The sequence below is a fragment of the Lepidochelys kempii genome, chromosome 3 (genome assembly GCF_965140265.1).
Source record: "Lepidochelys kempii isolate rLepKem1 chromosome 3, rLepKem1.hap2, whole genome shotgun sequence".
Lineage (NCBI taxonomy): Eukaryota > Metazoa > Chordata > Testudines > Cheloniidae > Lepidochelys > Lepidochelys kempii.
In genome coordinates this window covers 203,912,380-203,936,209 of record NC_133258.1, presented here as the reverse complement: position 1 = coordinate 203,936,209, position 23,830 = coordinate 203,912,380, and the positions used below count along the sequence as shown (strand labels likewise).

The 23,830-nt window shown below is 49.1% G+C and overlaps 1 protein-coding gene across 1 annotated transcript; it reads right to left on the bottom strand.

Annotated features, from left to right (window-relative positions):
• Positions 1-8,867: 8,867 nt before the first annotated feature.
• DSTN (destrin, actin depolymerizing factor) lies at positions 8,868-20,483 on the bottom strand. The gene is made up of 4 exons (XM_073339716.1): positions 20,273-20,483; positions 10,209-10,516; positions 9,849-9,925; positions 8,868-9,196 (listed from the first exon to the last, which is right to left on the bottom strand). Exons 1-4 carry the CDS (start codon positions 20,273-20,275, stop codon positions 9,087-9,089), a joined length of 498 nt encoding a protein of 165 aa, XP_073195817.1. The 5' UTR covers positions 20,276-20,483; the 3' UTR covers positions 8,868-9,086.
• Positions 20,484-23,830: the final 3,347 nt, after the last annotated feature.

Sequence of the window (23,830 nt, the reverse complement as noted above, 5' to 3'; positions counted from 1 at the left end):
GACTGCTCTACCCCGTCACTTCCAGGAAACCGGCAGCGCCTTGGCCAGTGCTATAGCTAGGGGAACTCACTGCCACAGCGTGTAGTTGAGGCCAAGAACGGAGCAAGATTCAAAGAGGAATTGGACTTTTATATGGGTAGCCAGGATAGCCATCGTTAAAACATCCTCATGCTTTGGGGCCTAAGCCAATCTCTAACGAGCAGAGACCAGGCTGAGATCTAATGTCGGGGGCGGATTATGCCACCGACGCTTGCTGCTGGGTGTCTGGTACCGTCCTCTGAAGTAGCTGGTGCTGGCCCCAGTCATGAGGCTAGATGGAGCTTAGGGCTGAGCCAGCCAGGCTGTTCCTGACTAACCCTTTGGTTTTAATTCCGGGCAGTCCTTTTGTACATTTCTCCTGCTGCAGCCGGGCCTTCTAACTCTTCTGGGTACCAGGCAGACGGGGTCACCGCTGTCACCTACCACCCCAGCCACACCTGCGCTTTCTATTGGGCGTACTCCCTTGCCAAAATCCTGATCGAGGGTGGGGCAGGCTGGGCTTTTCAAAAGAACCCAAGGGAGTTAGGATCCTGAATTCCAACCCCCCCCCCCTTTGAAAATCCCATCCTTAGTATCTGATACAGCAAAGCCACCAGCTAGTAGCTGTAAGTAAGGGGAGGTCGACACTTCGAGCTGGGGGAGGGACATGATTCCCAGCTCCAGGAAGCACATTCATGCTTGCCCTGTTTGAGCTAGTACCCTAAAAATACTGTAGCCAGGGTGGCACGATCGGTGGGAGAGGCTAGCTGCCCCACGGACATGCCTAGGGTGGTGGAAGGTGGGGTGGCTAGCCCTTCCGGCTGCAGTGACGCTAGCTTGGTTGGAACCAGCATGTGTAAGGGGACTGTTGCCCCCTTACTAATATTCACTGGGGATGCCCGCCCTGTCATTCAGGCTGACCTGGAGCATTGGCCTCTCCCCATTGTTCCTAGGGACTGGCAGTCTCAGGGTCCTGATTCCCCATCGACCCTCCCCCCCTTTAGTACTGGGAGCTAGCAGCTGAAACACCCCCACTGGATGTTAGTAAGGGGGCAACAGTCCCCTGACACATGCACATGGCTCCTGGAGTTGGGAATCGCGCTCCCAGCTCAAGCTGTAGACGGACCCAGAGCGTCAGGGCCTGAGAGTTGCTGATTCTAACTAAATCTGTGCATTAGGAACTTGAACTCCTGTAGCCTGCAGCCGTGTGTGACGACCGGCCCAGTCTGAACTCTGCTGGTGGGCCCGGAAATCCTCCGCTAAGAGGGGGGAAATGGGGTGCGAGAACTGATTTGTGCCTCTTCCATTCATTCACGTCCCCACCTTGGCCATCCGCCTGCACGCAGTAACTCCGCTGGAGGCTGCAGCTTTGCTCCAAGCTGAGGTTCCTCGCATGAGCTCGCAAGCGACGGCACCAGCTGCTTTCCCCGCAGGAAACGGGGCACAGGATTGTGCGGGGGAAGGGGTGTCTCCCGACACAATAATGAGGCCACCTTCCCAGCACCCCTTCACCGTTCAAAATCCAGCTTTGCTTTGTAGGGGTGGTTCTTGCCGCCTAATCATCTCTGGTCAATGCTCTTTGTGACGACCCCGGCTCGCAGGCCCCTCCACTCCAGCCACTGTCCTCTCATGGTGCGTGGAGCAACTGTTCGGGAGGAGGTGGCTGCACACATGAGAAATGTTGATCTCCGTACTGGGAGGCAGGACAGCAGGGCAGAGCTGGGAGCAGCAGGCTGCAGCTAATCAAGGGCTGGTGTCTGTGGTATTAGTTGTAGAATAGGTTAATAAAAGAATACGGCCTTATTTACATGACCCAGCCTTTGCGGCTATTGCTATGCTGCCAGAGCCCCCTAGTGGAGATGCAGTATAAGTTGCTGTGACACCAGGAGAACTCCTCCCTGAGTGACATTAGCTAAGCGGAGACACAAGGTGGGTGAGGTCATCTCTTTTACTGGTGAGAGAGACCAGCTTTCGAGCCACACAGAGCTCTTCTAGAGGGCTGGGAAAGAGTCTCCCCGCTCAATATGAGGTGGAACAGATTTAAGCATAAGGAAATAACACGTTGCAAGAGACCATTCAAGAGAAAGTGGTCAATTAACACCTCTGCTGTCACAGGACAAAGGAGGGTAGTGGGTTATATAGATTGGTATAAAACATAAATCCTGTCTCGCTACTGAATCCATAATTTTTGGTGTCTAGCAGAATTTATGAATTTAAGCACCCAGGCTCATCTCTTGAAGGTCTTGTGCAGGTCCTTTGAGGACAAGGACTGAGAGATCAGCTATGGAGTGATCACTTTTGTGTAGTGTTTGCTCACGGGTAATCTGGTTTGATCTTTTATCATTTTTCTGAGAGTTCATTTGACAGCGTAGTGACTGACTGGTTTCACATACGCAGTTGTTGCTGGGGCATTTAGTTCACTGGATGAGGTACACCACATGTGACAGGCATGTGTAAGACACATGGATCTTGAAAGGTTTGTTGTTGGGGGGTGTTGATCATTGCAGCTGTGAGATATGTCTGCAAATTTGGCATCTGTCGTTCTGGCAGGGTGTGGGCTGCTTTGAGTTAGTGGGTCCCGGTCTGCAGGGAGCTTGCTTCTGATGATGAGCTTGGTGAGGTGTGGCCAGGGGAGGTGTTTGAAGGCCAGAAGGGGATTCCATCCTGAAAGAAATCTTACCCAAATGCCCACCATCAAGTAAGGGTTGTAACTGTTTGACACCCCATATGGGTTTTAGTGTGGGGTGGTAGGTAACAAGTAGAGGTGTGAGGTCAGTGTGGGTTTTTCTACACTGAAGCAGGTTCTCTGGGGGAATTAAGGTGGCCCATTCCATTAGGCAATCTGCTTCTCTGGTGGGGTGTCCTTGTTTGGAGAAGGCAGTTTTAAGTGTATTAAGGGGTGTATCCTGGACTTGCCCCAGAATATGCTCTCAGGAGAATCAGAGGGTGTTCCTGCACTGCAATATAAGCCCAGGGTTGGTAGAACTTGAGTTAGCAGACCCTGGTTTTATTAACCTAGGGCTTGAGCATCTACACTCATTTGTAACCTCTCCCCATCCCCAGTTAGGAATTTGAGTCCTGAGGCTCCAGAGTCTACACTGCATTATGCAGGCCTGTGTCTAACCACCCATATCCCAGACTTCCTCGTGCCCTTCCAGCCTGTGGCTGCTCTAGCCCTTTGTGGTGCAGTGTGAGGAACACTTGTCCCCCCCGAAACTTGACTCTCCAGAGGAGAAAGAAAGTGGGCTCAGGGGATTGTGGGATACTTCTAGTAGATTCCCAAAGCATGAGTCTGGGGGCCTGCCTCTGTACTGCAAAGCAATAGGGCTTGAACCTTAGGTCCCAGCTTGATGCAGGCTTGGACCTTCCACCCCTGTGGGCCTCTGGGTCAGCGCATCTTGTGTGTAGAAAGAAGGGGGGTTAGGTTGAGCGTGAGTTCGACCGCTAGGCTTCCATTGCAGTGTAGACGTGGCCCGAGTGCCTAGCTGTAGATAACTAACGCCTATCCTGCTGCTGAGAGAGGATATGAAACGGATATTCCATAGGACGGTTTTCTGCCCAAGCCTCTCTCCCTTTCTTGACACGATACAGCACCTGACTATGCTTCGTGATAGGCCATGCCAGGAGCGAGAGAAACTTTGGGGAAAGTCTCATCCAAAGCTGGTCAAAGAAAGCGTATAGAGCAGGATTGTAATGGGGTCAGGCCAGACTTCCCAGGGCGTAACAGTGCTGAGCTACTCCAGCAAGTGAAGAAGCAAAATGAAACCCCCCAGTCCAGCACTGTCAGCTGGACTGGAGCAGCAGCGTCGGGGTTCTGGCCCCTGGGGCCTGTACCTGTAATTTCATCCTTTGGACAGCAGATGTCAGCACTCTGAGCCAGGTCCCCACTTGTAGACAGTAGTGTGGGTTGCATCACCCTGGCCCAGGGGTGGGCAAACTTTTTGGCCCGAGGGCCACAGTGGGGTTCCAAAACCATATGGAGGGCCAGGTAGGGAAGACTGTGCATCCCCAAGCAGTCTGGGCCCTGCCCCCTCCAACTTTCCAGCCCCCTCAGAACCCCCCCCCCCACTTCTTGTCCCCTGACACAATTGGGCAAGCGGGGTGTGTGTGTGTGTGTGTGGGTGGTGGGGGTGGAAGGATGGGGAGGGGGAAGAGAGCCACAGGTGCACACCCCTAGGAAGCTGCAAGAGTGGTGTACGGCCCCTGCTGCAGCCCGCACCATGGGGCCAGGGGCACAGGTTTCTCCTCCCTCCCTCCCAGTGCCCTTTCCCACAATGCCCCACACAAAGATCTCCCCCACTGCCCAGCACCCCCACCCCAACAGGCCCCCAGCTCCCCAAAACACACAAACCTCCCCCAGTGCCCTCTACACACTCACAGCCCAGCACCCTAAACACACCTCCCAGACCACACTCACCAGCCTTGCTGGGTGGTCTTTGGCTCCTAGGATCAGAGTGGTGGTGGTGGTGGGGGGCTCCAGACTGTCCACGTGCTGCGCCTACCACAAGCGTGAGCTCTGTGGCCCCCATGGGCCAGGAAAAGAGCCAATGGGAGCACACAGAGAGCCCCCTGAAAGCCAGAGGAACCGGCCAGGTGCGGAGTCCTGGTGGTGCTTACCTGGCGCGGCTCCCAGGGAGCATCCAGCAGGTCCCTCTGGCTCTTAGGGTGGGGTCGGGGTGTGTGTGTGTGTGTGGCGGGGGGGGCGAGGGCTTTCTGCCTGCTGCTGGTGCCTGAAAGCCCCACCCCTGCAGCTCTGATTGGGCAGGAGGGAGCTGGTGCAGCACGCAGAGACCCCCTCTGTGCCCAGGAAGTGCCGCCACGCCAGCCCCGGGCCTTGGAGCGGTCTGTCCCCGATATCGGGACAAAGGGCGTGCTGACCGATGTGCAGCTGGGACACGGGACAAATGGGTTACTAGCAGGACATCTGGTCACCCTAGACTAAGTCTGCCAGGGCATGCTCCTATGACCGGTATGCCAAGTGCTCCCCATTTCCAGTAGGAGCCCAGTGCTGTGAGGGCAGCTCTGCTTATTTTACTATGAAAGGGCAACGAGGGTGATGGGAGACGGGGGAGGGGTGTGTGGGTCCACCAGCAGCATGGCCCATAGAGAAAGCATACTGCAGCTCAAGGAGTCAGGAGTGTGTTCCCTCCCACCCACTCAGACAGGGGGTAGGTGTCTTAGGCTCCTCCATGTTTGCAGAAGGCTGCAACCCCAGCCAAGAAGCCCACAGGACCTGCAGGCACTCAGCAGGCTCTTGAAGTGACCGAAGCCAGACCCTTGGGCTTTTTAAACATCTCTGCTCAGTCCTGCCACCTGGAGGACGTGGCCATGATACACCTAGCCTCCTTTGCGAAGAAACCCACTGCAATTCATGCCCCAGAAGCTGAGAACGTTCTACTCGTAGAGAATTATCCCTACCTCCCCTGCCCTCTCTGCTAGCAACACCAACAGATTGGTACAAGACATTGGGCACACTTCTCATTTTGCCTGTGGCTCCTAGGTCAGGCTCCTCTGCAAAGGTCAGGGAGATGTGGCTAGGATTAGCTGAGGCTGACACCTGTGATGAAATCCCTTTCTTTGACACTAAGCTTCCCCCCTGTCTATGCTCGGTCATACAAGCAGAGGCAGAGGACATGTAGGGAAGGTTAAAGACAAATTTTGTTCAGTAACTCACCCCAGGACTTGGGGGGGTGGTTGGTGCCTGCAGAAAGACCAGCGTAGCATGACCCTCGGACCCCTTCTGGCAGTAGCATCAGTGTCTCGTGCCAAGGAATACTGCCAGCACCAAGAGTCATTTTACTCCAAACACCCGTATCCTATCCACCAGCTATGAGCCACTCTCATCAGCTGGAAGACTGGGCATTAGCCTCCCCGGTCCAGAGTGTGTGCCTACCAGTCGCAGCTCTATGCTCACAAGGACTCTCATGATGAGAAGACAGAATCTGCCTGCCAGTCTAAGCCGTTCCAATGGGTTTCTTTACTCTTCCATTTAACAATGAATCCTGTTAAACAGGGAATGAAATCCTGGGCCCATAGTACTGCCCTTGACTTAAGTAGAGCAGGAATTTTCCCTAGAGGTTTTGATCCAGTGCTTGACAAGCTCTTGTGGATTGCAGCTGCACCTTAACAGCTCACTCTCTATTTGTTAAAGCAAAGTCTGAGTAAAGAACTAGGAGTGGCACTTCTTATCTGAAAGTAGACTTCAACCAGACTTTTACTTCAGCCACCTGAGAAAGCAGAAACTTCTAGAAGGTATTACTCACTCCAGTTAGCTGAGGAATGAGTTGGGACAAATGCTAAAAGAGATACTTTTAACATAATCTACTTACTTTTCCTCGACTTAAGGACGCATTGAGCATTGGCCTGCTAAACCCAGGGTTGTGAGTTCAATCCTTGAGGGGGCCATTTAGGGCTCTGGGGCAAAAATTGGGGCTTGGTCCTGCTTCGAGCAGGGGGTTGGACTAGATGACCTCCTGAGGTCCCTTCCAACCCTGATATTCTATGATTTCTGATGCCGCATGGATCTTCATAGATTTCAATCACAAAAGCAGAAGTGTGCTGATATCACATGAGCAGCTGCCCAGTTAATCAGAAAATTCAAGTGTGAAGGTTTCAACTGCAATGCAACACAGAGAACATGCAGGGCAGGGAATGTGGTTATGCATTATGTAACAACCAACCACATTTAACTAGAAAAACAGGTCTAGGAAGTAGCAGATGTGCACCGTGACTACCTAAGCGTCACTATCAGAACCTTCACTTTCAGTGTATTTTCCCAGCTAAACCCAATTCACTGCCACAGGAACTTGGAAAGCAGAGAGAGCTTCAGCTTATTAGGAAACTCTACTGTGGCGTTTCTGGCATTGCTGCACGCTGAAGTTGAGGAGCAGGCAAAGTATCTGCTAGCCAAGAGTGGAGACCATTTTGAGCTGCTGACTAGGTCCTGGTGCAAGCTTTATATCACAATACTGTAAGTTACACAACAGATGCTTCCTATTTCTAGATGGTAAGGAACTGGGGCCAGCTCTGGAAGGTACTGAAAGAAGAAATGTATTCATGTTGATATTGCTCCTGCTGTTCACATGCTGTTCAGCAACCAGGCTAAAAGCTGCTTCTGTCCTAGAGGCAGATATGCAGGCCAGCAGCTGCCACTGTCTGTGGTAGGAAAAAAAAAAAAAATCCCTGTTTCAGCTGAGCACTTGCTTTCTCTTCTGAGCAGGGCCCCTGCCACACAGCATCTAGAAATATGGAACTACAGTGGTGCCAGAAGTTCCAGCTACACAAGTCCCACAGCAACAATGGTATTAGGCTAAGAGCCCAAGGGAACAACAACAATCCAGCTCATGTACTGCCACATGGCTGGCATTCTGCTCCATTGGGATTACTAACAGTACAGGGACACCACCATGCTTACAGTAGCTGTAGATGGCAGCAGGGCTTGTCTAGGTAGAGTAGTATAACTTTGCTCTCCGCGGATCACTGAGCACACTAAAAGTTAATACTGTTGAAACTTTGGTATTCAGGGAGTCCCTTTACTTGTACAGAAATGAAAGTACAAGAAGAGTGATTGATATGGGGTCACAGACCACAACACTCAGGGCTATGCTCCTTCCCCACTCTAATTGTAGTTTGGATGTGTCTGTGCAGTGAATCAGGGAAAAAATAACCTGCTTCAACAGTGCAGCTGCACCAGGCCCAAGCTGGCCCTACGATCATGCAGGAGTACAACTAGAAAGGAGCACTGTGCACTTCATCACTCATACCAAGTGCTTAAACTTGTGGGTTATGCAGGGTTTTGGCTTGTACGGCCCTGGAGTACAGTCCCTGCTGTACACCTCACAAGGTACATTAGTACCAGGCACCGGGAGGAATCTTGCTACTAACCCAGTGGAGGCAGACTCTCTCCTGGAGACTGTTAGCACTGCCAACCCAGAACACAGGTTACTACATGAGAAGCTATAGATGTCCTAAACACCTACACAAGCAACAATGGTGGAGACACAAAACTTGGAAGCCTGATGGCATGGAATGATCTCTGCCCCTACTGAAAGGCAGCTGTAAAGTCATATGCTTTGAAGTTGGACTACAGATTTTCTATGGAAACAGGGTTGAGTAGTCGCTACAAGTCCCTACAGCAGTTTAGCTCAAACCACTGTAATGAAAGTGGTTTAGTTCCAAGCTTCAGAAACACAGGGTGGTTTACATCCCTCTTCCATTGGTCCAAGCCAGAGCTTGGAGGTTCAGAACATTGCCCAGGTGAGTTAAATATTGCCCCCTAGAGCTCTACCATTTATCTATGGCACAACTAAAATTAGAGCTTCTGACTGACACTTAAACTGACTCATCAGTATTTATGTACAAGTTTGATTTAGCACGATACAGCTTGCACTATGTGAACACAACTGTTCTAAATCAGTTATCAGAGAATGCATAACTACATGCAGAATGAAGGAGCTTTCAGACACTAATAAGAGACCATGAGTTTACAAGTAACGGTTTAGGATTATTTCCCCAGGAAAGTGTGCCTAGTTGTACTTTGATTTTAGCTATAGGCTAGGGTACCAGAGCTTGATGTGTTTAATATTAAAAAAGTTATTGAGCAGCACAGTGATGGTTATGACAGACAGCATTCCTTTTAGCATATGACATTTAATAAAGTTGTATTAATCATGTCTTAAGACAGACACTAGCCAGGAAGGGGAAGAAAAAGAAAAAGAAGCTTTGACATGTCTGATTGCTACAGAGAAAATTTAAGATTGTGATGTTTGCTACAATTTAGATCAACTGGAAAGGGAACTAAACTCCCCCCTTCACTATGCAGTATTGAAGCCCAGAGTTCAATAGCAAACTTGTTTGTAATCCTCAGGGCTGCTCAGCCAAGAGAAATCCTTAGACTTTATTTATTCAGGATCATTTGTACATAATCAACTACATCTGCAAAGTCTACTTTATTCTACAAGACAGACAGTTTCCCCACCATTAGTGAAACCCTGGTTTAGAATGTTTGCTTTACATAATTGATATATTAAAACATGGAATGCTTGTAGAGTTGTGGCACTGTATAGCATCTACACAGGACATCCTTCAAAAGCTACGATTAGGGAGCCTCCTAGCTTATCAGCAATGTAAGCTCGGTTAAGGTCCTCTGGCCCATTTGCTTGACATTCGTGCTTTATGCCTAGAAGAAAGGCAAAAAATTCAGTGATTCATGAGTTCCCATATGCTAGTAATTCTCATTAGAAACTTGCACCTGTAGCCAAGAGTATTTGATCAGGTAGCCCAACAATTCACAAGAATTCAAGCACATGGCAGTCCAGTCTAGAAGTTCAAGAGCCCAAAGGATTTAGGTGCTCAAGTGCCATTGAATTTCAGTGGGAGTTGAGTACTTAGTGATGTGCAAGCACTGATGATTGAGGCATCTGGATATGTTATGGTATTGGATACTTGAACTGGATGTGTATGTTTTGGTCTTCCCAGTTGCAGATTCTGCTGGAGTGAAGCTGGGAGTTTCAGCATTATAAAAAACCCACTGAAGTGGCATGGGACCTGGGATGTGTGCAGCTGAAGAGTTATGGCTTAGTTAACAGGGAAGCCATGTGCACGGAGAGGGAAAATGCAGTTCTACTGCATGTGCAATTCAGACACTTTTTTGCTATGTTGTGTTTTAATCATGTTTCAAGAAGTTTCACTTGCTAAGTACTCATCTTCAACTGGTATTTCTAAATAGACGCTAGTCCATTAGCAACAGCTAAGTCCTATGGGTCAGCAGTTCTATGGTGCAAGACAGATTTAATTGGGCCAAGTGAGAAAGTGTTGCCTGTATTACGTACCTTGAAATTTCTTTTTGATGGCATCCTTAGAGCTTGCATAGATCATCTTACTTTTGAGAGGCGCTTGGTCTGGTGCCCTAGTTGGACATACCAAGGGTAAAGTTAAGATGATGATATTCAACATATCAGAATCTAAGACCTACAGACTCAGGTGACAAGCAGTGGCCCTACAAGTTTACGAACATTTGACACCCCATCCTAAACAGCATGCAATATCTTGGACCAGATGAGTGTGTCACATTTCCGTATCTTACACATTAATGGAGACCCTGTGTACAGGCCAGGCATTGCAGGTAGGTATGTACGTACATTGTGCAAGCAAAGAGACCAAGTCACACATAAGCCACGTTTCCAGCTTACCACAGGATGAACATCAACTCCTCTTTTTTTGATTCCTTTGTTTCAAAGCTTGCATCGTACAAGGCATAACGGCAATCCTTTTCAGGGAGCATCTGCACAAACTGCTTGAACGGATCAGTAACTGTTACGCCAATATCTCCCACAAGGATTTCTTTGCCTTCTTCCACAACAATGCACTTCTGGTCTTCACTGAGACAGAATAAAACTGCCTTCTTCCTTTTCTTGATTTCCCCAGGTGTGGAGCACTTACGAACTTTCATGTCATAGAAGATACGGCATACTTCATCAGCCACTTGTACTCCTGATGCCTATGACAGAAAGAGTTAAGTCAATTTCAGTCCTGGACTATGCACTTTATATAGCTACTGTATAACATCAGCTTAATGCATTAGGCTGATAAGACTAGAAGACAAGCAATATTTCCTAGAGTATTAAAGGCTTGGAGTGGCAGATGCAGAAAGCCTGAAACAGTTAACACCAGAAGTTGATATAGGAAAGACAGGGTCTAAGTCTCCCATTCTGGCTACAGTTAGCTTTTAAAATTATAGTTCCTAATGCACATAAGTTATGTTTTTGAAAAGTGACTGATGGGGAAGGAAGATCCTACTTGCATTGAAGGTCTTTCTACTGAGGAACAGGAACTTGTAGCTCCAGAGGTCTGTTTAACTGACAGTCTTGAAGTGAATGCCTAAGTCTGATTTTCTTGAAACCCCACAAGTAGCTTTTACCTGGCAGTCATTTTGAGACAGCATTCTTTAGCTATTTGACAAGTCTCAACTTGCTACTATTTTGGCTAGCCATTTCCAGCCTACAGGAAAGTAAAGCAGTGCTATCAGATTCTACATATACAGTCACATGTATGTGTGGTTCAGGTTTAGAAGTTTAGAAGTTCTGGAGCAAGACTTGTTTATGAAAAATGCTGGGTTTTAGGCTCAAGATCTGACTAGAGAGAGTGACAAGTCTGTTGAAGTTACTCAAAGAAAGTGTCATGCTTTTATTGAAGGGTTAGATCTCTGGAAACTGCTTGATAAGTTTCCTAGTTCTCTGGTTTGCTGCTGGCTCTTAGGTTACTATTATGTAGTCAAAATTCCCTGTTGGATTATTTTAATTTAACTCTTATATGGCCCATCTATGCCAGCCACAAACTAAGAGGGAATAAAAGGAACTGTATAAAAAACAAACAGAATAAAAGCCCGTTGCTCCTTCAGTTATGAAGGATAGCTGGGGTTATCCCTACTGTTATATATCTATCTATCTCTGTGCAGATGTGTGGCCCTGACAGCTCCAGGTTTGTGCATCTGGGCATACTTCTCTCAAGAAAGGATGATCCACACTGGCAACTGAGGTATTCCCACATAGGTATAATTTAGGTTAGAGCAATATAAAATGACTGGATTAGACTGAAGCATGTCTACCAATCTGTTCAAAATGTTACATGCTTCAGTGTAATGAGCCTGCTATATTTGCGTGTTAAACCTTTTCATCCTTGTAATGATTCGAGAGACCTGTTCACACATCTGAGTTCAGCACATGTGAGTGCCCTTTGATTATTACAGTGCCCTTGGTACACTGCAATATTACACCACACTGGTAACACTGACTTAGGTACTCACAATCAGGTGCAGCTAGCATTATAAAGCAGTTGATTAACATTTAGGACTGACATTAGAGAAAGGTTTCTTTGGTAAGCATTTGACAGCCCTGTTTATCTAGAGTATTGCCACTTGTTTTTAGGGGTCTTTCACAGCAAGAGGAGAGAAAAATATTGTTTACAGACATGATAGTTCAATTGTAGCACTATGGAAGTCATTAGGGGACTCCATGTGCAGTGTTTAAAGTCACTGGTACCAGCTTAGACTGATTTCAGTTTGGTTCCCATTTAAGACATTTACTCTAATGTGACTAACATGGCACCTTCTTACTCATATCTGCTTCAGGTATGTATTTTAAGTCTTCTTTAATGAGGTATTCTTGCAAAGGAAGAAAGAGCCATGCTGTCTGTGGCTTTGCACTAAGTTGTTTGCACAGTTCTAATCTGTTAGAATGCATCTGTGTAAGCCTACTGACAAGTAGAGTTGCCTGGTTGTCACCAGGAGCATGATTTGAAGACCCCAGAGGTGAAAGCCTGCAGAACATTTTTTTGCACTGAAGTATGAACAAAAAAACCAAACAAACTTGTCTTTCAGATGCCAGGTTGAATCTGCAAGGCTAGCGGTAAGAGAAAGTACATACGATAGGGAAATAGAGCCCTGCTTTTCAGCAAAAAGAACAGCCTTTAAGGATTTAACTTGACCCCCTTGCCCAAAAAAAAAACCAAAAAAAACAACCAAGAAAATGAGTTGACTCAAACTACTCAGATACTAAACTGTAGTCTCACTGAATACATTATTAATTCCCTTGTTCAGACATCTGCCATGTTGTTAGATGCCATCTGAAATTTGGCTCATTCCCTGTAGCTAGGATTTCTTTATATGGAATCTGAAGTGCCATCCTGAGATCAGGATTTATAGATAAACCACCTAGAAGTGGGCAACTGAATCTGTTTCAGGATTGGCTACCATGTAAAAATTACAGTAGGCAGCTACACTTCCAGTTAAAGTTGCTACAATATTTAGAACTTGTGGCCTATGAAATTTGAACTAGACAGACCATACTCTTCATTTCCTACATTACGTATGGAAATGGCAAAAGCCATATGGCTTTTCTTATGAACCCTCAACCTTGGCACCTGCTCCCACACTGACCTGCTTTCCTAAACCCAGACTTGCTAGTGATTTTACTGCTATCACTTTGGATAAAAAAAGTCAACCTCAGAAAACCAGCAAAAAGCTAGAGTACTGCTGAGAGTCAACAATACCGCCAAGAGCGGAAGATTGTTTATTGTGTAGAGCCAGTAATTCATCTTGAGGCAGGAAACTTCTTGTTTCCTTACAAAGAAATCTAATACTTTGGCAAGTTATTTAAGATTCAAAAAGGGTTAAGAGGGTTCAATTTGGGAACTCAAGTTGAACAACAAGTGATGTTGAATGGCTCTCTCCTAGAGGATGTAAGCTTTGCACCAACCAAAGGGGCTGGGTAAGTGTTCTTTAAAGAAGACAGCCAGTTTTAGTTGCAGTATGAAGCTACAGTTCCGTCTAGGAAAGCACATGCAGATTACTGCAATGGGGCTTACCACTTCCTTGGCCCCAATTAGACCTCTGCACATCTTTTTAGTTACTTAAAACATCTTGTAACTAAGTGAGTTTTCCCAGTCTCCAGGACAATGGATTCTTTGGAGGAGAAATATTCCACCTTCTCATACAAAGTTACAAGTACTTAACCAATGGCCCAAGATTTGGAACACTGATCTTCCATAGCTGCTCACTACCAGTGAGCAGGTCAGAGGAGTGCATATTGCACACATCACTATTTATGCTGTCTTGACTTGGCAAACGAAATGGAGCGATACTACTGTTAACACTGCAGGACTAGCGAAAAAAACTCCATTCTATTCCATCTTGGGCATGAAAATTGTTAGCCAAGTTCTAGACTTATGGCTGCTTATTTAAAATGCTATGCTGCTGGTACTTTTGTGGGTGGCAAGGTGAGGCCACCACTGGAACATATTCTGATTTAGCATACAACTAAGACAAATTTTGACTCAGGTGATTCCCAGAAGAAAAGAGAGGCCTGAGTCCAGTCTGATCTGTTTCTACAGGTGCCCAATGCAAGGGCTCTCAAGCCTGTTAAAGCATTTGAAACCCCCTCCCCACCTTACTAGCAACCCTACTAGAAGGGAGGAAAAGACAGACAAACCATCTTCCATTACAAGGGTGGAAGAACTAGGAGAGAGGGGCCAGGTGGTAAAAAATGCAAGAAGTAGGAGACACAGGAAGAGTCCAGAGTTCTTTAAAAAGGATAAAATTCTATATTGGTTAGGAATAGATTCCCAATACTAATTTCCATGCAACAGGGATGTTATATAATGGAAAGTGTGAAGGGAAACATGTCTCATGGGCTGCTATTAAATAGTGCAATAGTTCCCAAGCTGCAGGTTGGGAGTGAGGTGTCATGAGACAAGGGGAAAAAAAATTGCAAGAAATCAGAGTAAACAACTCACAGCAGCAAGGCAGCGCCAGCTGCTACTGGATCAACAAAGCACTCACAGCAGCAGCTGGACAGCTAGGCAGCATCGACTGCTATCAGAGCAATAGGAGCACTCTCCCAACAGCATGCCTTCTATGGCCAGGAGCAGGTCACACAAGTGGAGGTGGAGGATGCAGGAGCAACATGCTGAAACAGGAGGGAAGGGAGGAGAATACCTCCTTTCCAGCAGACAGGCTAGTGGACCAAATAAAGTGATCTGATAAGCTGCATGTGCCTCTCAAGCCACCAGCTGCCCATCCCCTTTTTGGTCTGGTGCTCTTGAGCCCCCCCAGAGACAGGCCCAGCACAAGTGCACTACATACACACTGGTTAATCCAGGCTTGGCTGCCCATGCAGAGTTTTCAAAGTAGACTGTTCATTTGTGCAAAGCCAACCTGAATACAGAGTTCCAGGCGTGGGCCCAAAGGGAGCTGTGGCATGAAAGTTTGTGAGTCCTTGCAACACCAGCCTGTACACCTGTCTAGACTACTGCACGCACATGGGGTCTGCTAATGTACAAGAGATTCAGTAGATGCCAAGTAAGAATGCATGACAGTGATGCAGCCAATGTCTCATCTTTTTTCCATGTGTAGCACTTTTCCCACACCTTACAAACTGATGCTCTGATGTCCTGTGCTAGAGGAATGCCTTACCTAAACACCACTATGTACTAAAAGCAAGAAACCCTTTCCTTCTAAAAAGCCTCCCTCCTGTCCTCCACGCCCCATCTTGATGGATGCAGGTAAAGGCTGTACACAGCCATGTCAGCTTCCCACATTTTGCTTTCTTTAATTATGTTCAAAAGAAGTGCCCTAAAACCTTGCACAAAATCTAAACCAGAGTTATTCCTTTAGTCCAGTTTTGACAGAGAGGCCCTGCAAGTTGCCACCAAAACCTATGCATTTCTGTAATATTAGAATTTGGAAAGAAAGTTCAAGATAGGATGCACATACCAGACATCTGGCAGACTGGATTTACAGCACATAATTCTGCATTCCATTGTGTCCAAAGTTGCATTGAAGCTAGTGCTTCCCAACAAAACCCTGGGCTATGAACCTTAGGGTTTTCCTTCAGTAAAGGATTTTTATGCCGCCCCTGCCCCCCCCCCCCCAATAAGACTTTAAGCTTCTTGGAGTTTTGCACAAAGTAAATTTTGGAGGGGGGGGGGGGGGGGAGGAGAGGAGGTGTGCGGTCACATGGAGGAGGAGGATGAAGAGACCAGTATGGATAATATGCAGGTTCTCTTCCTCCAAGCCCAGCAGTCTAGAACCAAAAGCCATAATACCAGTGTTAAGTTTACATATGGTAAACCAGTTCAACTGGTTACATTATTCTTGAGACCTGGGTCTTAAAGCAAAATCTTACATCATTCAGGAGCTACATTAACTGTATGCATGTGTTCTAAGCAATCCATATCCACCTAATTAAGTGAAAACATTTGCTTCTTGGGAAAAAAGATTCAGTTCTTATGTAAGTTCAGTTGGATGCAGAGCCTGAAAGCTACATTCCTCAAGCATGCCTAGCCAAATATAGAAGGAATGAGTAGCAACTCTAGAACTCTGCACTTCAGTCTAATAAAAGGATTGCTAGACAGAACGCAGTTAATTCCCTACTTCCAATTGAACTCAATGTCCTCTCCCTCCACACAAAACTGGGGACCCATTACACTGAAAACACAACTTCATTTTTGTTGTGTGACACTTGCATCAGATCCAGGAATCACTGATTTGTCACAGTATCTCTTTGAGAGCTGGTCAAATTTTCCTTAGTCAGTAACCATGTGGCGGAAGTGAACATTCCTTTTGTGAAGAACTGGGCAGTGAAGCTAGGTTTACTTGTTTCCTGTATGCTGCTGTGCAACACCCTAGGATGTCCTTTGCACAGAAAGCTGGAAGGCAGGAGCAATGGACAAACAAGATGATGGAGGCTGTGATCAGCTGATTTGGGGAAGACTACCTTGTATCAAGCCAGGCCCTTGAAAGGTTGGAACATGATTAAATAGTGACAAAAGTCTGCACAAAATGTTAAGTAGTTGGTTATAAATTGTGGTATAGGCAGGATCTCAGACAGCAATAACTCAGACAACTGTTCCTACACAGTGCAGGAAGGTCCCCTTTTGCAGAAATTTAGACTAAGATCTGATTTGTTTTGCATATCACATTTGAGATAACTGATATTTACTGCTAGGTTTCAGAGTAACAGCTGTGTCAGTCTGTATTCGCAAAAAGAAAAGGAGTACTAGTGGCACCTTAGAGGCTAACCAATTTGAGCATAAGCTTTTGTGAGCTACAGCTCACTTCATCGGATCTTATTTACTGCTAGTGTGTCAGAGACCATTTACAAGTCAAAGCAATAAAAAAGTTTTTCCGCATATCACATCCTAGCCTGGCTGGCATGATTTGCCTATCAAATAAGTCATTTTGTATTAACCTAGTTTCTTTCCAAACCAGAGTCAAGACTCCATCCAGCCTTTTGTCTACCAATAGGAGACCTTACTAGCTAGACAAAGGCAGAGGACGATTAAGAAACAGCTGCAACAGAAACCCTTCCCTCTGAATTCCCGGAGTTCCTTCCATCACTCCTAGCTGAAGGAATACGTTTCCATCAGTTGGATCATGAGGCCATTCCCTGAAGGTGGTCACAGATTGTATGGCATATCTCCACTACTTCACTGGTGTGAAGTAATCCCAGCCCATGCCAGAGAAAAATGGGAATTGTGCCACCCAAAAATGGGTGTAGAGAAGAACGCTGTTGGAGAGTTGGTACAAGTGCCGGTACTGCTCTCTGGAAGAGGATGCAGGTAGAAGAATGATTTAGGGCTTTTAGAAGTTAGGCTTCACCTTAGTGTAGTCTGCAGGCCTCCGACTGCTCATGAGGAGGAAGTTCTGTCTGAACTGTCCCCTGGTAGCTAAAAAGATTGCCTTGGTAGCAGATTTATAGATCCCCAGGGATTTTGGTGTGACCCTGGAAACTTTTAGGGTATGTAACAACTCATATGAAGGGAGTAAGAGATATGGTCCTTTAAAGGTCTCCCCCTTTCAGTTATTTGAATTTCTATCACCAGCAGGAGAGTGAATTTGTGTGGGGGGGGTGGAGGGTGAGAAAACCTGGATTTGTGCTGGAAATGGCCCACCTGATGATCACTTTAGATAAGCTATTACCAGCAGGACAGTGGGGTGGGAGGATGTATTGTTTCATATTCTCTGTGTATATATAAAGTCTGCTGCAGTTTTCCACGGTATGCATCCGATGAAGTGAGCTGTAGCTCACGAAAGCTTATGCTTAAATAAATTGGTTAGTCTCTAAGGTGCCACAAGTACTCCTTTTTCTTTTTTGAATTTCTCTGAAACCCTGATGATTGTAACCAGGATGCCCTTTCATGGTGATAGCTGGAGAGAGACAAGACTGCTGCATCAGAGACATCCAAGGCTACTTGGAGCAAAGTCCTGGCTACTAGTTGCCTCAAGTAAGCCCCAGCTTCCCGTGGGAGCTTGTCAATGAATCATGATACTCTGGAGTGTACGCAAGGACACGCAGAGTACATGTCTAGTCCCAACACACAGCAGGTCAAAAGCTTCCTATCACATGATGTCAGTAAATCACAAAGTAGCCCACAAAGAAAAAAGTCTAAGGTAATCTGGCAGAATTATGTTTATTTAAAAGCCATTGTTGATCACTTTTTTTTTAAAAACAGTTGTAGGAGGGGCTCAGAATTATGGCAGATGTGGAGTTCAAAAAGTAAACTCTGACGTTAACACAATCATATCATATACAAATATTCTTAAATCAAACCAAGTTTGAGAAGCATTTCTCAATTTGCCTATCTGTAGATTTCAGTCAATGGAAGTATTTTTGCCCATTTCCATGTATGGCAAATTAATGTTTACCAACATATACTAATAAAAACCTAATCTTTCCAAGCCTAGCTATTGGGATTATAGACTTTAAAACAAGTGAGAAACAGTTTGAGGTCATTAGCCAAATGCATATAACATTCTCTGGTGAGTCAGTCATTTCTATGACAACAAAACATGGACACAGATTTCTAACTTCACTATAATATCAAATGAGAACAGAAACTAAGTTTTGAGGAAGAATGCTCTTTAAATAGGTTTAATAAGTTACAGACTAGAGACTGTCTGGTTAAACATGGGCAAGTATTCTTTTGGATGACCTCTGAAGAAGTCTTTTGGCAAGCAGATGCTAGTTTTCTTTAAAAAAAAGAATAGAAAGATTTCAACCAGACCTACAAGATCAAGTTTCATAGTGTGTTGTAAACTGAGTAACCTATATTCAGCTGAACCAGCAAATCAAGGTCTCAGTACAAGTTATCATCCCAACATATATGGTCTCCAACTAGCCTTTTCAGTATGAGCCTACTAGCCTTATTGGGGATCCAGGGAAGTGGGCGGGCAAAGCCCGCCCACTGCTAAGGATCCCCCCCAGCCTAAGGGGGGTCCACAGGACCTGGAAAACCAAATAATTATGGGGGACAACTAATGAATGACAGGGACAGGAGTGCGGTCAAAGGGAACCGGACGGGGACACTGAGTGGAGGACCCCGGACGGCGCCCACTGCTCCTCAAAGGCGTCAAGGGAGTCAGTGGATGCGCCCAGAGGAACTCTGCCTGGAGACCTGAACGGACAGAGGATCGGAAACAGGCCCCACAGTCACAGGAGACTCCATCAGCCAACCTCCTCACCCTGGTTTTATAGATGGCCACTTAGCCAAGGCCAGGAGGAGGTGGACCAGAAGGCCCTGCGACTTAGTGGGCCCACAGACAGGGAGCGTATAGATAAGGAGGTGAGGGGAAAGTGCAACCAAAACCTTAACAAAATATTTGTGAGGAGCCGGAATAGGGGCTGCAGCCTGGCGCACTCTAGGTAGACAGGCGCCAGGGTTTGCTTCACGCCACAAAAGGGGCAGGTGTCCGGGATTGGGGTGAACCGCGCTAAGTACACGCCCGTCCTCACGGCCCCGTGAAGGAGCCGCCAAACGCGCTATCTCAGAGTTCACGGCCCCGTGAAGGAGCCGCCAACTGATATCCCCGGCAGGCCCTCGGGACTAAGGTGGAATATAGTAGGCAAGTCACAGCCTCGAAACTTTTTAAGGTCTCCAGAGCAGCCTTGTAAAATGCTGCTTGGCTAGTTATATGGGGAGGAAAGAGGTTTTTTTTTTTTTAAACCGACAAGTAGGGTATCAGTTAACACCCGCCAGTAATGGGCCATTAGACTTTTGCCTGCAGAGCTCAAGTTTATACAACTTGATCTTGAAATTCTTAGCCTTACTGGGCAATGAACTTCACCCTCACGGGAGAGTCGGTCGAAAGCAAATAAGCCACTGGACTCCTCCCGAGTCAGCCACCGCCTGAGCGCGGCTGGAGGCGTCCCCGCGAGCCCGCCCCGCCAGCGCCGCCCGCCAGCAACCCCACGGCGGGCCTCCGCCCCGGGAACGGCCCCGCCCGCGCCCCACGCGCTGCCGGGGCAGGCCCCGCCCGCCAGGGGGACCCATCGCGCAGGCCCGGGAGCCGCCGCCGCCGCCAGACCTCCGGCTTCCTACGGCCGCCGCTACGGCCCGGCGGGAAGGCCGGGGCCCAGCCGCGGCGCCTGGGAGGGGACACGCCCTGCGAGGCGGGGAGGGGAGCACGGCCGGCTGAGGAGCCGCGCGGAGCGGCAGGGAAATGACTCTGCCCCCCCCCCCGCCCGCCCGCGATGGACGCGCCGGCGCCAGCGCGTATAAAGGGGGGCGGGAGGTACCATCGGCTGCGGAGGGGGTCGCCGGGCCGGGGAGCGGAAGGCTGCATCGCCCCGGGCTCCGTGGCGGGCGGTACCATCGGGGGGAAGAGAGGAGAGGTGGGGAGAAGAGATGGAAGGGGCCGAGATACGGCGGGTGGCCAGCGCTCAGCCGAGTCCCCCGGCGGGCGCTGCCGGCTTCTCACCATGGTCTCGGCGGGGCTGGCGGGTCTCGAGTCCGGGGAGCGGCTGCCTCACTCGGTGCTGCTGCTGGGCGAGGCGCGGGAACAGGAAGGACCTAGGGAGAGGCGCGAGCCGGGCGGAAGCGCTGCGACGTCACGCCGCAGTGCCTGGAGGAAACGGTTGCTGGCGGGGGAGGGGGAAGCTCTGCTGGCAACGCTCGGACTCAGCCTGCTCTGCTTCCATCGCCCTGGGGCGGGGCCCTTATATAGGGAGGAGGGGCCGCGGGCTGCCCAATCAGACAGGGTGCTGCCAGGTGGGCTCACGTGCCCGCCAGCCAATGGCAGGGCCGTTGGAGGGGGCTACGTGCTCCCAGGTGAGGCAGAGGCCGGGAGGGACTGAGGAGAGGCAGGCCGGGGGAGAGGCAGGCAGGGGAGTGGGGTAGGAGGAAGCAGGCAGAGGAGGGGCAGGCAGAGGAGGGAGAGGAGAGGCAGGGTGGAAGCAGGCAGGGGAGTGGGAGGGGAGGTAGGGTGGAAGCAGGCGGAGGAGGGGCAGGCAGGGGTGGGAGGAGAGGCAGGGTGGAAGCAGGCAGGGGAGTGGGGTGGGAGGGGAGGTAGGGTGGAAGCAGGCGGAGGAGGGGCAGGCAGGGGTGGGAGGAGAGGGAGGAGAGGTAGGGTGGAAGCAGGCAGGGGAGTGGGGTGGGAGGGGAGGTAGGGTGGAAGCAGGCAGAGGAGGGGCAGGCAGGGGTGCAGGGGTGGGAGGAGAGGCAGGGTGGAGCAGGCAGAGGAGGGGGAGGGGAGGTAGGGTGGAAGCAGGCAGGGGAGTGGAGTGGGGTGGGAGGGGAGGTGGGGTGGGGTGGAAGCAGGCGGAGGAGGGGCAGGCAGGGGTGGGAGGAGAGGGGAGGAGAGGCAGGGTGGAAGCAGGCAGGGGAGTGGGGTGGGAGGGGAGGTAGGGTGGACAGGCAGGCAGAGGAGGGGCAGGCAGGGGTGCGGGTGGGAGGAGAGGCAGGGTGGAAGCAGGCAGAGGAGGGGGAGGGAGGTAGGGTGAAGCAGGCAGGGGAGTGGAGTGGGGTGGGAGGGGAGGTGGGGTGGGGTGGAAGCAGGCGGAGGAGGGGCAGGCAGGGGTGGGAGGAGAGGGGAGGAGAGGCAGGGTGGAAGCAGGCAGGGGAGTGGGGTGGGAGGGGAGGTAGGGTGGAAGCAGGCAGAGGAGGGGCAGGCAGGGGTGCAGGGTGGGAGGAGAGGCAGGGTGGAAGCAGGCAGAGGAGGGGGAGGGGAGGTAGGGTGGAAGCAGGCAGGGAGTGGGAGTGGGAGGGGAGGTAGGGTGGAAGCAGGCGGAGGAGGAGCAGGCAGAGGAGGGGAGGAGAGGTAGGGTGGAAGCAGGCGGTTGAGGGGAGGTAAAGTGGAAGCAGGCAGGGGAGTGGGAGGGGAGGTAGGGTGGAAGCAGGCAGAGGAGGGGCAGGCAGGGGTGCAGGGGTGGGAGGAGAGGTAGGGTGGAAGCAGGCAGAGGAGGGGGAGGAGAGGTAGGGTGGAAGCAGGCAGGGAGTGGGAGTGGGAGGGGAGGTAGGGTGGAAGCAGGCGGAGGAGGGGCAGGCAGGGGTGCAGGGGTGGGAGGAGAGGTAGGGTGGAAGCAGGCAGAGGAGGGGGAGGAGAGGTAGGGTGGAAGCAGGCAGGGGAGTGGAGGGAGGTAGGGTGGAAGCAGGCGGAGGAGGAGCAGGCAGAGGAGAGGGAGGAGAGGTAGGGTGGAAGCAGGCGGTTGAGGGGAGGTAAAGTGGAAGCAGGCAGGGAGTGAGGCGAGCAGGGAGTGGGTGGCAAGGAGAGAAGGGGGAGGAGAGAAGGGGGGGAGGAGAATCAGAGAAAAGATGAGGGAAGGAGCTCTCATTTTTACCTACTTTGGTGCGATTATAGCTAACCATCCCCCTATTGGTTCAATCCACTAGATTCGCTGTGTGCTATAGGGAAACCCTGTGTATTTCTTCCTAGAGGTGACTTGGCAGCTGCCGAAGAAGCAGTAGCTCCACTGTATATGAGTCAGACGCAGGCTGAATCATTTCTGTTTCAGGTTTTCCAACACAATGCAGGGTTTGTTTTTGAGACAGGAGAAGTGAGAGATGTCAGAAAGGTGTTTCTGAGAAAAGGCTTGGATAAACTGCCTTTCCCTTTTTACTGTAGTGTGCTGCTGGTAAGGTTTCAGAGTAAACAGCCGTGTTAGTCTGTATTCGCAAAAAGAAAAGGAGGACTTGTGGCACCTTAGAGACTAACCTATTTATTTGAGCATGAGCTTTCGTGAGCTACAGCTCACTTCATCGGATGCATACTGTGGAAACTGCAGAAGACATTATATACACAGAGACCACGAAACAATACCCCCTCCCACCCCACTCTCCTGTTGGTAATAGCTTATCTAAAGTGATCATCAAGTTGGGCCATTTCCAGCACAAATCCAGGTTTTCTCAGCCCCCTCCAAAAATCACACATACAAACTCACTCTCCTGCTGGTAATAGCTTATCCAAAGTGACCACTCTCCTCACAATGTGTATGAAAATCAAGGTGGGCCATTTCCAGCACAAATACAGGTTTTCTCATCCGCCCACCCCCTTTTTTTCAAAAAACACACACACAAAAACTCACTCTCCTGCTGGTAATAGCTTATCCAACGTGACCACTCTCCCTACAATGTGCATGATAATCAAGGTGGGCCATTTCCAGCACAAATCCAGGTTTTCTCACCCCACCCCCACACACAAACTCACTCTCCTGCTGGCAATAGCTCATCCAAACTGACCACTCTCCTTACAATGTGCATGATAATCAAGGTGGGCCATTTCCAGCACAAATCCAGGTTTTCTCACCCCACCCCCACACACAAACTCACTCTCCTGCTGGCAATAGCTCATCCAAACTGACCACTCTCCTTACAATGTGCATGATAATCAAGGTGGGCCATTTCCAGCATAAATCCAAGTTTAACCAGAACGTCGGGGGGGGGGGGGGGGGTAGAAAAAAACAAGGGGAAATAGGCTATCTTGCATAATGACTTAGCCCACTCCCAGTCTCTATTAAGCCTAAATTAATAGTATCCAATTACGCGCTATCTCAGAGTTTTCTCGCTGGAGTCTGGATTTGAAGTTTTTTTGTTGTAAGATAGCGACCTTCATGTCTGTGATTGCGTGACCAGAGAGATTGAAGTGTTCTCCAACTGGTTTATGAATGTTATAATTCTTGACATCTGATTTGTGTCCATAAGGACAGGACAGTCCTTGCCTACAGACAGCCCCCCAACCTGAAGCAAATACTCACCAACAACCACATACCACACAACAGAACCACTAACCCAGAAACCTATCCTTGCAACAAAGCCCGTTGCCAACTGTGCCCACATATCTATTCAGGGGACACCATCAAAGGGCCTAATAACATCAGCCACACTATCAGAGGCTCGTTCACCTGCACATCCACCAATGTAATATATGCCATCATGTGCCAGCAATGCCCCTCTGCCATGTACATTGGTCAAACTGGACAGTCTCTACGTAAAAGAATGAATGGACAAATCAGATGTTAAGAATTATAACATTCATAAACCA

What these genes read in the sequence shown, in the direction of transcription:
- DSTN (XM_073339716.1), bottom strand. An exon ending in GAGTTGATGTTCATCCTGTG is followed by an intron (nt 9,926 to 10,208) that starts GTAAGCTGGAAA and finishes ATGTCCAACTAG; the next exon opens with GGCACCAGACCAAGCGCCTC. An exon ending in CATCAAAAAGAAATTTCAAG is followed by an intron (nt 9,197 to 9,848) that starts GTACGTAATACA and finishes CCTTTCTTCTAG; the next exon opens with GCATAAAGCACGAATGTCAA.